Raw genomic sequence first — 15,885 nt, 5'->3', positions numbered from 1 at the left:
TGTTACTGGAAGACTTTTCTCATTTTTCTTTAAAGCAAGTTACTCTCTTGTATTGGGTTGGCCAAAAAGTTTGTTCAGGTTTTTCTGTAACAGCTTATAGGAAAACTTGAATGAATATTCTTGCAAACCCAAAACTTAATCTTCTTGAAGAACCATATCAGTGCTTTGAGATAATAATCTAATTTTAACAAGTTCATACTTTTTTTTTTTTGGTAAATCTATTTTTCATGACTATGTGTGAGTTACATATGCACAACCTCCTATATTCTTTTGGGACAATAACCACATGATTAGTTTTGACTCTTTAAATATTAGCACTACTGAATTTATATCAGTGGTATTGTTACACATTTTGGATCCCAACCAACTGTTTATTCAAGATTTCCCAAACTACTAGTTAATCACAAAATGATCAGGTCTTCAACTTCTGTGAAATACAGTGGATATTTACATTGCTTGTAAAAAGAAAGAAAATTAAGACTTAGGGGCTTAATCTACCTGTGACTATAGTATTCTTATTTCCTATTTTAATGTTTTTGCATGTCTACAGCCAATGACAACCACATGAGCAATTACTCGTAAGTCCATATGTTGTTTTTCAAACTTTAATAAAAGTGTTATTTATATATTTTTATTCAATCTAGGACTTTACAAGACTTAGAAGTTTCAGATAATAGTACTCCATAAAAGTCCTTTGTTGAAACAAGACAAATCTTGGATCAGTAGAGCGCAGACATGTTGAACCTGTTTCTCTCCTGATCTCTTTAGGCTCCCACATTTTACAGAAGCATTTAGGAGATAGTTACAGCTTGTCTGGAAAATTCCATGGAAAAAGAAGCATCGTGGGCTACAAGCCACTAGATCACGAAGAGCAGGACACAATTGAGCAACTGAGCACACACACTCATAGAGCAATGAGATTAATAATTGCCCTGAGAAAAATATGCACATATACGTTTATGCTTAAAGGCTATAACAGTTCTGCCTGAAGTTCTTGAATGGCATGCTTTCATTTTTTGAATTATGCATTATTTAAATTTTAACCATGTTTATGAGGAAAATGCCATTTTCCAATGTTTATTTTAACATAAAGCAAATTCTTCACTCAGAAAGTTTGGATAGGTTTTATACTAAAATACCGTGTACCTAAATTCTATTTTAGACAAGACCGTTATTGAACTTGAGAGATTTCCTTCTTTTTACACATACTATATTAATATTAATCCACTTATGTTTGCTTGACAAATATTATTTTAGAAAATGTTGCTGAAACCTATCTGGAAATAATATTTACCATAAAATATAAAGTATAAGTCAAATTTGGGTTGCTATTCAAGAATGAATGATGTGTTTGAATAAGGTGACAATAATTATTCAAGTATTTTACACAGAACAATTTTATATGCTTAAGCAGTTATTCTCAAGAAGTACTTTGGCTCCTTAATTTATTCATGCATTTATGAATATTTAAGACATAGTTTTAAAGAGTAGAAATATAATATGTAATACTTGGACAAATCTTTCAATCATGAAAGTGATATAAATAGTTTTTAATGTGTGTGAACCTCAAGAATATTCCTTAACAAACTACCTCAGCCACTCATTCACCTGGGATGTCTTTGAGAAGAAAGTGATATTTTTATCATAGGGACCACTGATACCTTATATTTTGTTGTAACGTTCTCTTAACTAGAATAATACAGGTTTAAAAATTATTTATTGTTAAATAAGTGGTAAGAGATGTAAAAAATAAGTTAGTTAAAAATATAACATTTTTAATAGTTCATTTACTTTTATTATATAATGATGTTAGAAAAGATATGTCAGCAATAGAAATAATTTGAGTAATACTCACCAAGACAAAAATCTTCCCTTCCATTTTGTATCTTGCATTTTCCTGTCTGGTTTTTTTTTTTTTTTAGAAGACTGATCATATTTAGTGGCAGCTTCTTCTAGAATATTAGTGAGATCCTTGCTGATACCAGAGGTACATGTAATAAAAATGTGAATATTTTAACATGCCTAAAAATAGTTAATTTGATTAAATTTTCATGGAGTAGATTATACCAACGCTGATGCTGTTATTCAGTCTCTCCAATGTTCCTTTCAGTTCAGTCCAGTTCAGTTCAGTTGCTCAGTCATGTCCGACTCTGCGACCCCATGAATCGCAGCACGCCAGGCCTCCCTGTCTATCACCAATCCCGGAGTTCACTCAAACTCACGTCCATTAAGTCAGTGATGCCATCCAGCCATCTCATCTTCTGTCATCCCCTTTTCTTCCTGCCCCCAATCCCTCCCAGCATCAGTCTTTTCCAATGAGTCAACTCTTAGCGTGAGGTGCCCAAAGTACTGGAGTTTCAGCTTTAGCATCATTCCTTCCAAAGAACACCCAGGGCTGATCTCCTTTAGAATGGACTGATTGGATCTCCTTGCAGTAAAGGGACTCTCAAGAGCCTTCTCCAACACCACAGTTCAAAAGCATCAATTCTTTGGCACTCAGCTTTCTTTATGCTCCAACTCTCACATCCATACATGACCACTGGAAAAACCATAGCTTTGACTAGATGGACCTTTGTTGGCAAAGTAATGCCTCTGTTTTTAATATGCTGTCTAGGTTTGTCATGGCTTTTCTTCCAAGCAGCAAGCGTCTTTTAATTTTATGGCTGCAGTCACCACCTGCAGTGATTTTGGAGCCCCCCAAAATAAAATCTGTCACTGTTTCCATTGTTTCCCCAACTATTTGCCATGAAGTGATGGGACCCGATGCCATTATCTTCATTTTTTGAATGTTGCATTTTCATTAGAGATTGAATTAAACACATAGATACACACATAAGATTCACATATATGCAGTATGCAAGAAGATCATTCTGTCATTTTTGAGAATGTAATGTAAATCAAATATTTCATTTGGTAAGCAGATTGTTTGAAATACTAAGGAAATAGGAAAAATATGGCAATTTAATATAATACAGAGGTGTTGTTTCAAAAGATTAGGGAAAAGATAGTTTACTAAATGCCTGATTGTTGGACAAGTATTAAAATGAGACAAATGCATTCAGGTGGATTAAAAGCCTCTGTGTAAACTAGGATGTCATAGCACCATTATAAGGGAACACTGGCAAATTTACTTCCTAACTTTTGGTGGAAGATGCTCTTTTAAGCATGGCTAAAGAAACATGTAAAATATCTTTTTGAAACTAGAATTTCAAAATTAAAATTGAAATATTAATCCTAGAATAATAAAAATTCAGTATTCTGCATGGCAGTGTGATTCATAGGTATTAATACATAAAAGCAAGCTGATAAAAATGTTGTACACCTGAGAAAAATGATTTCTAATATAAAATGGCTCTTAACCAATTAATTGTAAAATCTCTGGTGGGTAGAAAGAGAGGGAGAGGAAATGAAGAAAGGAGAATGAAAAGACAATTCTTATCATTCACCTTTGCTCATCGTTTTGAAAATTCAATTTTATGTAATTGACATTTTCTATTTGATTGACAATCATTCAAAATTTCATTAACAAAGATTTTCTAGGATCGGAAAACAAGAATCTTATGTGCTTTTAGGTAGGCATATCACTTGGTTCGACATGCTTCAAGACTAATCTGGCAAAAATCTATAAAAACATAACAATCTTTATATTAATAATTTCTACTTCTAAAAATATATACTACCAGTAAATGTGCACTTGTTTATTCAAAGATATATGTGCAACAATTTTTTTTTGCTTTAGAAAGCAAATATCCATCAATAATGGGCTGGTTAATAAATTAGGGAACCTTTGTATAATGGGGATCTTCCCAATATAAAGAATGAAGCATATACAGATGCATAATGTACGATCATAAAGTACATTATGCATCTGTATATGTACAAATAAATGTACAAATGCATAATGATATACAAGATACACTGAAAAGTGAAAAAGGGCCAGACAGTGGGTAATTATTACTTTGTATATAATATTTATATTTGATACAGCTAATTAAATATTAATATGAATTTGTAAATATATATTTAATATATATTTAAAAGAATAGCTGCAGAAGAAAGATAATCTGGGTTTCAATCCTGCCTGTACACTTTCTAATTGTGAGGCCTTGAGTAAATCATGTAACTTCTCTGTGCCTTATTTTCTCCTTTGTAAAATGGGGTAATAATCACACTTTGAGCAGAGGGTGTTTTTTGTGTGTTTGTGACTGCCTGGATAGGGATATCTCAATTTTATTAATCTTCTCAAAGAAACAACTTTGATTTTCATCTATTTTCCCTGTCATTTTTCTGATTTCTTTTTCATTGACTTGTACTCCTATCTTTATTAGTTCCTTTCTCCTGTGTATTTTGACTTTAATTCAGTCTTTTAGTATCTTAAGCCAGAAGCTGAGGCTACTGATTTGAGATTTTTTTTCATTTTTAATATTGCCACTTAATGTTATTCCCTCTAAGTCCTGCTTTGGATGCTTATGCAAATTTTGGTATGTTACTCTTTTTGTTTTCATCTTTCAAAATGCTTTCTGATTTTCTTTATTTTTCCTCTTTCACCCATTCCTAGGAAATATGTTATTAAACTTAAAAATATTTTAGATTTTGCAGGTTAATAATTTTAAATTTAATTTTGTTTTAGTTAAAGCACATATTTTGTATGATTTAAATATCTTTAAGCTCATTATTGAGAGCCTCAGATATGCAGATGACACCACCCTTATGGCAGAAAGTGAAGAGGAACTAAAAAACCTCTTGATGAAAGTGAAAGTGGAGAGTGAAAAAGTTGGCTTAAAGCTCAACATTCAGAAAACGAAGATCATGGCATCCAGTCCCATCACTTCATGGCAAATAGATAGGGAAACAGTGGAAACAGTGTCAGACTTTATTTTTGGGGGCTCCAAAATCACTGCAGATGGTGACTGCAGCCATGAAATTAAAAGACACTTACTCCTTGGAAGGAAAGTTATGACCAACCAAGATAGCACATTGAAAAGCAGAGACATTACTTTGCCAACAAAGGTCTGTCTAGTCAAGGCTCTGGTTTTTCCTGTGGTCATGTATGGATGTGAGAGTTGGACTGTGAAGAAGGCTGAGGGCCAAAGAATTGATGCTTTTGAACTGTGGTGTTGGAGAAGACTCTTGAGAGTCCCTTGGACTGCAAGGAGATCCAACCAGTCCATTCTGAAGGAGATCAGCCCTGGGATTTGGAAGGAATGATGCTAAAGCTGAAACTCCAGTACTTTGGCCACCTCACGCGAAGAGTTGACTCATTGGAAAAGACTCTGATGCTAGGAGGGATTGGGGGCAGGAGGAGAAGGGGACGACAGAGGATGAGAATGGCTGGATGGCATCACTGATTCGATGGATGTGAGTATGAGTGAACTCGGGGAGTTGGTGATGGACAGGGAGGCCTGGCGTGCTGCGATTCATGGGATCGCAAAGAGTCGGACACGACTGAGCGACTGAACTGAAGTGAAGCTTATTGAGACTTTTTATATGGCCCAGAATAAGGTCTATGTAGTATGTGTTCCATGCATACGTGTAACCAATGTATATTTTGCTATTATGAGGTGGAATATTAGTTTTAATTAAGTGTGGGATATTTTGGATGTCATTTCTTAAAGTGCTCGCTCAGTCTTTTTTGGGTATGCAAATAACATGTACTAGATGGATTAAGCCTGTCGCATGGCTCAATGTGCTCTGTTCTCTGTGTGTCTGTGTATACATGTCTGATCCTCTTTTTTTTCCCTTCTCCACTTCATTTTGGATAATTTCCATCATCATATCTTCTAAATGACTAATCATTGTGTCTGTAGTGTCTACCGTGTAGGTTGTGTATTTTTCATGTCAGATACTTTAGTTCTCATCTCTAGAAATTTGATTTGCTTTATTTATATTTTCCATGTTCCTACTTACAAATGTTCTCTTTCTACTAGTTTATGGGATGCATATGTAACAAAGGTTCCCTGACCCTTTCTTTTCTCTTCCGGGATTTATATAATGCGTATGCTGTACTATGTGATGATGTCCCGCAATCCGCTACGTTCTCTTCACTTTTCTTACTCTTGGTTTTTTTTTTTTTATCCTTTTTCTTCTCCTTAATTTCTTGCTCTTAAGCCTCAATAATTTTCAGAGTCCTGTCTTCAAGTGTGCCGATTCTTTCTTATGGCTAGTCAAAAGCTAAGTCCCTACAGTGAATTTTTCAATTCAGTTATTTTAATTCTTCAGTTCTAGAATTTTTATTCAGTTCCTCTACAGAATTTTTTTGATGTCAATTATTTACATGTCTGTTCTCTCTTTTAATTTACTGAACCTATTTATGATGGCTATTTTAAATTCTCTGTTAATTCATATTTCTTCATTTCTTTAGGATCATTTTCTTGTGATTTAATTTGTTTCTTTGAATGTCCCATATTTCCCTGCTTTTTGTATGTCTAGATATCTTCTGTCAGAACTTTGGAATGTGAAAAACCATTCTTCTCCCAGTCTCTGTGACATAGTTCTGCACAGGGAGGAACTTCTTCAGTCAGCCTAGCTAGATATACTAGCGATCTCTGAAGCCTTTTCTGGGAATGCATTTTCTCTGGTCTTGTGTGTTTAATCTCCTTGTTGAAGAGGTTTGCCAAGCCCCAGTCAGGACTGCTGCATACTGTCTGTATGTCGTACTGCAGACTCTGGGACACGCAGGGAAGTGTTTGTTCTCAGTGGATCTCAACCTGGCACCCTGTTCCCGTCAGTGCTCAGTTTCAGACAAGATGCAAATCAGGCAGCACACGGAAAAGCCGGAGCGTTGATGCCTGCCTCACTCTTCTCTCTCCCCTGAGGGAGAGGCCACAAGCTGTTTTGGACTTTGCTGCACCATGCATGTTCTGGGGAACATGCTACACAGCTCTTATTTGTTCTCAGAGGTCCCCAGGCATCTAGATAAAGCTCTATCTGTGCTCTCAGAGAAGCAAGGCGGAATCCAATGGCTCAGGAAGTTCCCCTGAAAGTTCAAAGCTTTGGACATACAATCCAGCCTTCTCTCTCCCTCCCTGGACAGAAATCAGAAGCAGTAATTTTCTCCTGATCCTGTGGAGTTGTGCTGGGGGAGGGAGTGATGGGGAGACGATGACAAGTGTGTTCCATGGGTGTTTTTTTAACCAGCTTTGATATGGCTGGTTTTGTGCTTACCTGGCTGACAAGAGACTCTTATTTAGTTTCTGGACTTCTGACAAATAGACTTGGTCTGTGGATTGGTGTGGAATCAGTGTCTCTGCGAGAGGAAGGAGGGTCTTGGGTTTGTTATTATACCATGTTGCTGAAAACCAACTTATTTTTACTCTGTAATTATGGTATACCTCTACCAGAGACCACATTATAAATCAGTTGCTAAAAACATTTATTTTTAAAAATGTTTTATCTAATGTAATAATGAAATAATATATAAGCAATGTCTACATTTATTATATACTTGTATACTGAATATTACAAAGCATAATTTATACTTACAAACATTGACTGTTACAGTCATCAAGCTTTTCCTATATTTTGCCAGATTTTTAATTCAGAAGCAAACAGTTTTTGCATATTTTCAACCAAAGTTAAATATTATAGAGTTAATGAACTCATTTCCACTGGCTTTTATAAAATTAGTATATTCCACATCAGGAACAGTTTCTAAAGTTATGAATTTTAGTGAAGAAGTGAAATGACGTGAAAGTCGCTCAGTCGTGTCCAACTCTTTGCGACTATATAGTCCATGGAATTCTCCAGGCCAGAACATTCCTGTTTCCAGGGGATGTTCCCTTCTCCAGGGGATCTTCCCAGCACAGGGACTGAACCCAGGTCTCTGGCATTGCAGGCAAATTCTTTACCATCTGAGCCACTCTGGGAAGCCTGAGAATACTGGCCTGGGTAGCCTATCCCTTCTCCAGCAGATTTTCTCAACCTAGGAATCAAACTGGGGTCTCCTGCAATTCGGATAGCAGGCAGATTCTTTACCAGCTGAGCAATCAGGGAAGCCCCTTGAATTTTAATGGAAGCATGATATAATATATTCAGTGGATTATCATGTTTTATTTAAGCATTTCCCTATTGATTTTCAAGTTGCATAAAATATATTTTATGTATACATATAATACGTACAGTTTTGTCTACTTATATATTTAAATACCTGATTATTTCCTTAAGAAAAATTCTTACAATTAGATCCATTTCATCAATGTGTCTAAAATGTTAAAGAATTTTGACACATGCTGTAAATTTATTTCTTATAAAACCTCAAACAACTTTTTCATTTCATTTAGACCATTAGTGTATAAAAAAAACCCAGTGTGCAGGAGAATAATATATAGTATATAACGGAGGATGTATCATGTATCAGAGGGGAAAGGCAAGTCATTTTTAAAATAAAAATGTTCTTAGAAAAACAAATTTGTTAACTTATCATGTTAGAATGTATTAATCAGCCTCTACCAGTTCTAAAATTCAAACATGGCATAGGGTAAGAATTAGGTTTTGGGTATATTGAATATATTTGATAAAATAAAAAAGGAAACTTTGACAAAAGTGTTAGAAAATAATCTGCACACATGGGAGGAAGTTCAGTAAGCTATTTAACCTGAAAGTATGCTACAGAAGTTACTTAAGATGGAAATGGACTATAGCCTGCCACCTCCTCTGACCATGGACTTCCCCAGGTAAGAATACTGGCGTAGGTAGCCATTCCCTCTTCAAGGATCTTCCCAGCTCAGAGATGGAACCCGGGTCTCCTGCATTGCAGGTGGATTCTTAACCCTTTGAGACACCAGGGAAACCCAGTTATTAACTTGAAACTAGAAATAGCAATAATGGGTACGGGTATGCAATTTATATTGAGTTGTTTAACATGTGAAAATAATGTGATTAAGAGGAAAAAATAGTTTCAGAGGAATAAACAAATGATATTGTAAAAGAAGATTAATTAAAAAGTTTATAAAATCTAATTTAAACAATAATATTCCATTAAAAAATGAAAATAGGATTTATCACATTTTTTAAAGTTGTTTGAAAAATGTTAAAAATAACAAATTCACACTTTTTTCTCATCATAATAATGTATACAAAAATGAAGCTGGATCATCAGTAACACTAGTCTAGACTACATTAAGATATACAAAGTGGAATATATCTTGAAATAAATTAATTATTGTGAAGTTAATGAGGTAAATCATTATTTCAAGCAATGAACAAATTTAATTATCATCTAGGTATAAATGGTGCCTAGGTATAAATTATAAATGCATCATACTATTCATGTTCTTTCTTGACCAGTCCATTTAGTACATGATTATTCATCTCTAATACAATATTGCTTAAGTAATTTAACTGAAATCAATGTAGATGATTATTTAGTGTCAGAATGAAGTTGCTAATCAGTGCATCCTTGTGAAATGGACAATTACAATGATTATAATTTATGGTTGAAATATTTTAATATGATTGTCAGGTGAAAATGAAGAAACTGTTTAATATGAAAATAATTTTCTTCTATTAATTTAGTGATATTTATAAAGTACTCTTTCTTGCAGATTAATTTAGATTAACTCTTCAGTCCTCTAAAAAACTCTATGAAATAAGTTCATTTTGCCATTTCAATTGAAAATAGAATTTGATTCCAAATGTCAGGCTAAACACAGATGCATGTGCACACACACACACACACACACTCACACACACAGATATGCAACAAGATTCATCACAGTGCTAAGCAAAAGAAAGAATAATGATATCCATGAATCGGAAATATTTTTGGAAGATGACAAATTACATTTTTTATGTTATTTGAAATGTTTTTTTTTTTTTAATATTTGTTTGCTTAGCATATAGTCAGTCATTGGTAATGTCACCTAAATTCTTTGATGATCGACCCCTGCTGCATAGAAAGAAATATTCTGGTACTTGACCCATATTTGCTTACTTACGACTACTTTTGTGGAATAAAAATTCTAAGTATGGTAATTATGAAGCTTGATTTATTCTGACTGTGGAACCGTAAATGTAACTGACCTTCCGTTAAATGTTAGTTCTTTCTACAAAACTTTCTCTTTTGTTACATTAATAGCAATGCTTCCATTTCTTAAGCCAACAATTCATAGTTCATGTAAGAAACAATAACTGTGTAAGCTAATGGGAAGCATGACTTAAATATACGTATAGTTATGTTTATAACATATGTATATATAAATATAGTTTAATACTATGGTGGCTATAATTAATGAAGCTCGTCGGCTAATGTATTTAGTAATACATATTTTATTAAGGGCTCAGTTTCCCTAAAATAGTATTTTCATATCTGTGGGACTCTTTTGAAACCTGGATATGCATGAATTTATTCAGAAAGAATTTTTTCCTGGGGATTTAGAGTTGCAAAACAACTTTATAATTTAAAAATCAATGTTTGGTACCTTATAGATGGTGTAGACATTACTCCCAATACCATGAGCTATGGTTAAGAATTTTCAGACAGATTTTCTCTTTTCTTTTTCCAGTCATATAGTACCACAACTAGAAGAGGAAAATATCTCCAGGAACTCTCTCTGTAAGGTGGGATTTTTCCAGTTCACCCCACAAGAATATTGCTCTTGGGGGTTTTATGAAGGAGGATGTGCATGTCTGATCTCTCAGACAGACTTTGCCACTGGCTCTAGGGCTTTCTTTATCCTGTGACTGCACTCTCTTTTTATTTCTGGCTTTTGAGGTTGGTGTTTTTGTCTGTTTGTTTTTGCCTAGTACCACCTCATATACTTAAAAACATTTCATCCAAAATTTTTAGTCATGCTGCTTGGTTTCATAAAAACTTAAGGCACCATGCTATGAGCTTCCTCTTGTGCTCAGTTGACTTTTTGAGAAAATTGCAATTCAATATTGAGATGTTGCATTTGTCCATAAAATATTTATTGAATGGCCACTTTGCAAGTAGGTGCATGAATGAAAGATAAAGATAAAGATCCTTGTCTTGATGGAGCTTGCATCCTAGTGGTTAAAGGACATAACACACAATAAGCACAAGAAATAAATGAGTGAATTAGCATGTTACATAATAACAAAACCATGAGGAAAAAGAGAATAGGGTAAGAGAGCTGGCAAAGAGAGGGCTAAACTGTAGGATGATCTATCACAGTAGACTTCATTGCGAGGGAGAGATCCGAACAAAGACGTGGTGAGTGTAGGTGAGTGTGTCTTGGCTATCTGGCTGGGCATCAAATCCCCATAATCTCTTCTGCCCTGACTTTTAAAAGGCTCTCAGTTCAGTTGAATTTCTCAGTCGTGTCCAACTCTTTGTGACCCCATGGACTGCAGCACACCGGGCCTCCCTGTCCATCACCAGCTCCCAGAGTTTGCTCAAACTCACGTTCATCGAGTCAGTGATGCTATCCAATCATCTCATCCTCTGTCATCCCCTTTTCCTCCTGCCTTCAATCTTTCCCAGCATCAGGGTCTTTTCAAATGGGTCAGTTCTTCGCATCAGGTGGCCAAAGTATCGGAGTTTCAGCTTCAGCATCAGTAAAAAGCTCTAAGCAACAATATTTGTTCTACCTTGGAGCATGGAATGGGAGGAAAAGGGAAAAAGGAGCAAGAATGTGGAGGAGAGAGGAGGGTTCAGGGAATCTAACATCAAGTCTGGACCTTCTTCATTTATCTTAATTTTTAATGAGCAACCAATCATATTCTGTTACTTTCTGTGAAATGATTCTATAAATGTATTGTATTAGTAAATTCTTTTCTTGGAGAGGCTTCCCTAGTAGCTCAGACGGTAAAGAATCTGCCTGCAGTGCAGGAGACCTGGGTTTGATCCCTGGGTTGGGGAAGATCCCCTGGAGGAGGTCATGGCAACCCACTCCAGTTTTCTTGCCTGGAGAATCCCCATGGACAGAGGAGCCTGGCAGGCCACAGTCCACGGGGTCAACAAAAAGTCGGGTACAAGTAAGCAACTAAGCACACAAATTCTTTTCCTGGAATAGTTTCTGAGGCATGTTCAAAATTTAAAATTTCTTCCACCCATATTTCTCTGAATTTTCTCTATCAATAATTAATATAACCTTTTTTCCCCCAAATCTCATACTTGTGAGATTAGAGAAATGCTCACTTATTTTTATTTCTATGTAATGTGACAAGTATTTAACTTGCATGAGAGAATTTTACACATAGTGCTCATACTTTAGAATAATGACCTATTTTAACCTGGCATAAATTCAGAAGGTGTAGTATATTAGGAAATTAGTCAGCGATCAATTTTTCTGACACATATTTCTATTCAATATTTGCTTCCACTTAGCCATAAGTATTCTTAAATGAGTATAAATATAGATTTTCAAATAATAAAGAGGTAGTGTTTAATATTGGTTAAAGTTTCATTAGTATGGACCCTTACAGAAATACTCAGCATTTGTAAATACAAAGTCGTTTCTAACCAAGATTTTTGTTAGCAACATTGCAACAGCAAAAAAGTATATTCATAAGGAAAACATGTTCAAAAATATTTCCCCAAATTTAAAGTAAAGTTTAAAAGTAGCACTTGCTAGCATTTGTTTCTTTAATATTGTTGTTTTCCTAGTAATCAAGTTTTACAAGAACTGGTATCCATTCAGCTAATGTGTGTTCTGCTAGAGGTGCATCAGTCTTACTGATCCTCTGATACAAAACTGTGTTTTGGTCTGTTAGGCTGATGGACTTGAGCTTATCTTAATTAAGAAGGTGTCCTTTAACAATCTTTCTAATCACTAGTTCCCATCTAAACTGAGACCTTAACTGTTCCAGTGCCGATTCTAATAGCCAGCTGGGAATTATCTTTCTTATCATGACTTCTTCTAACTGACCTGAAAATTGGAATAAAATTATTTTATTAGATTTTTTTTTTACTATTCTCTGGTGTATAATAAACAAGAAGAAGGAAAAGAACAATACCTGATGCTCCCTTTCTATGAACCCTTCTGATTTTCTTCCCTTTCTTATTTACCTTTAAGATAAAATCAGGTTTCCTCTTTTCACAATGATCTAATAATTTCAGGTTTTAGAATATGAGTGTGAGTTTTGATGAGGCTCTTTAAAAGCCTAAGTTTGAAATACAAATAAAATTTATTTCCTGAATATTACCTTCAAATAATAACGAATAAAATTCCTCCTATGTAGTCCGTGACTAAATCTTTCCACTTAAAACTGTATTATAATCCTTTGGATATTTCTGTGTTGTTCATCATTTTCTGTGTAACCCAAGAGGAAAAGGTATGGAGATGGCAACATTTATCTTGACATCAATGGCGTAAGTTCTTTGCAATGCGAAGCAGGATCAAAGGCTGAACGATTAAAATTAAGAAACACAAGAGAGAGGTGTTGAATCTTTACAGGCAGTAGGTGCAATTCTGTTCCTAGTCAAAAAGTATCTAAAATGTCTTATTTAAGTGTAATGAGACATATTTTTGTAATGTCATTAAATTCAGCCTGCTTACTTAGATGAAAAAGGTTTTGCTGTGTTGTCTTCATTAAGATAAACATTTTCTCTGATTAGTATAGAGACTATAGACAATTACTCAGGCAGCAACTGTCCCCTCTAAGGAGGGAGGTTGCCTCATAGGTTTTACTGCAGTGGTTCAGCTTTTCCGTTGTTGCCTTGCCTTTAATACAAAGACAAGCTGATCTCCATTCTCTTTGATATTATACACGCTTCTCTATATTCTATATAAGGCTTGACTTTCAAGAAAAGATTTATGATAGTGCTGCTTGAAAAGTTAAGAATGTGGGCTTCTTTAGTATCGGCTTAAGTGTATCCTTCTCTTAACTATAACATTGCCAGAAGACTCTATGCTTTTCTTTATGTATATTGATTGATTAAAAGAAGTAAAACAATGTCTGCTATCATATCACATTTTGCAAAAGGCTACTCTTTACTTTTTTTAATTGTTGTGTCTATGAAAAAATTCCCATGTCTATACAATTTACACATAAGTCCATAGCTGTATTATGCTCTGATGTTTGAAGATAACTTTATACTGTTATTATTTAATAAACAATGTATAAAACAGTAGAAGAGTTACATAAATTTTTATTCAAGCAAAATAAATGACTTGTGACAAATAACCTTTTACTTCCTTTTTTTTATTATACACTTTGAGCTCTGAAGCTCTAAATGTTAAATATTCACAGATTTTTCTCCGTTTTTTCTTTTTTGAGACAGTTGTTAAATCACTGGCAGTTTGAAACAAGTCATGGCATGAATATCTGCACCATGGAAATCATCAAATGCTACAACTGGGGCTTGCCCCAAACTCCTCTTCCTCTCCTCCACCACACAGTTTACCAGCAAACCGTACCAAATTCTTGTCAATGTTTATTTCTATTTTAGGTGCTGGCATAAATATCTGACATAAATTTTTCATATAACAAGCATTGCCTGTATACTGTCATTCATTAAGAAGTTTACTATTAATAGTTGTTGATTTAAACATGCCAACTTTTGTTGTCCTAGTAACTAAAATAATATCTTCTAGAAAATTATGTGTAACAGTGAATTATCTCTTTTGTTTACAGTGATCGTGGAAAGTGGAAATATAATCTCTTTTGTGGCTTATATTAATTCTGGATATTGTAAGATTTATAGAAATATCATAGGATTTTCAAAACCACAATCAAGAAAAGTGGTAAGTTTTAAATGTATGTATTCTTTTTAACTGATTAACCTACTTTAAAAAATAGGAGATATTAAACATGTCTTTCTTGTGTTTATTGGTCATTTATTATTTGTCTTGTGAAACAGCTGTTCAATTTTTTTAACTAATTTTCATTGCATTTATTTTCTTCTTGTTACTGAGCTATAATATGTAAAATAAATTGTAAGTTATGTTGAGTTGTAAGACTTAGAAATGACCTAGAAGCACATTAAAAGATTCTTGACATTATTTATCAAAGAAATGCAGATTAAAACCACAACAAAATACTTTTATAAGCATATCAGATTGGTTAAACTATACTAACATATGACCCAGTAATCCCACTCTAAATATTTACTCAAGAGAAATAAAATATACATTTACCAAAAGTCTTACGTGAATCATCACATGTCAAAAAATAAGTAATAATGTAAATGTCCATTGACAGTGAAATGAAGAGAAACATTGTGGTGTTTACCTTCATTGGAATATCATGCCTCAACCAAAAGAACCTCTGATGCACACAAGAATATGGATGGATCTGGAAGCATTAGGTTGGGCAAAAAAGTGAAACTCAGAAGAATACATTCTGTATGATGTCAATTTTATGAAGTTCTAGAATTAGGCAAGTTCTAGTTCAAACTGGATTTAGAAAAGGCAGAGGAATCAGAGATCAAATTGCCAACATCCATTGGATCATAGAAAAAACAAGGGGATTCCAGAAAAATCATCTACTTCTGCTTCACTGACTACGCTAAAGCTTTTGACTGTGTCGATCACAACAAACTGTGCAAAATTCTTAAACAGATGGGAATATCAGACCACCTTACTGGCCTGAGAAACCTGTTTGTAGATCAAGAAGCAACAGTTAGAACTGGACATGGAACAATGGACTGGTTCAAAATTGGGAAAGGAGTACATCAAGTACATCAAGGTGTATATTGTCACCCTGCTTATTTAACTTATATGCAGAGTACATCATGTGAAATGCTGAGATGAAGCAAAGCTGGAAACAAGATTTCCAGGAGAAATATCAATAACTTCAGCTATGCAGATGACACAATCCTTATGGCAGAAAGCAAAAAAGGAATTAAAGAATCTCTTGATGAAGGTGAAAGAGGAGAGTGAAAAACCTGGCTTAAAACCGAACATTCAAAAAAGATCATGGCATCCAGTCCCATCACTTCATGGCAAATAGATGGGCAAACAATAGAAACAATGATGGACT

The 15,885-nt window shown here is 34.4% G+C and overlaps 1 protein-coding gene across 1 annotated transcript in view; it reads left to right on the top strand.

Annotated features, from left to right (window-relative positions):
* The window catches only part of CNBD1 (cyclic nucleotide binding domain containing 1), a 531,230-nt gene that overhangs the window by 364,892 nt on the left and 150,453 nt on the right, over window positions 1-15,885 (top strand). Inside the window, exon 11 of the mRNA XM_010862239.1 lies at window positions 14,539-14,648. Coding sequence (XP_010860541.1) covers window positions 14,539-14,648 — 110 coding nt within the window. The remainder of the gene's footprint in view (window positions 1-14,538; window positions 14,649-15,885) is intronic.

Source organism: Bison bison, unplaced genomic scaffold, assembly GCF_000754665.1.
Source record: "Bison bison bison isolate TAMUID 2011002044 unplaced genomic scaffold, Bison_UMD1.0 scf7180017858048, whole genome shotgun sequence".
In the NCBI taxonomy this organism is placed as follows: domain Eukaryota; kingdom Metazoa; phylum Chordata; class Mammalia; order Artiodactyla; family Bovidae; genus Bison; species Bison bison.
Note: the sequence above shows the minus strand (reverse complement) of the source record. Positions and strands in the feature narration are given on the sequence as shown.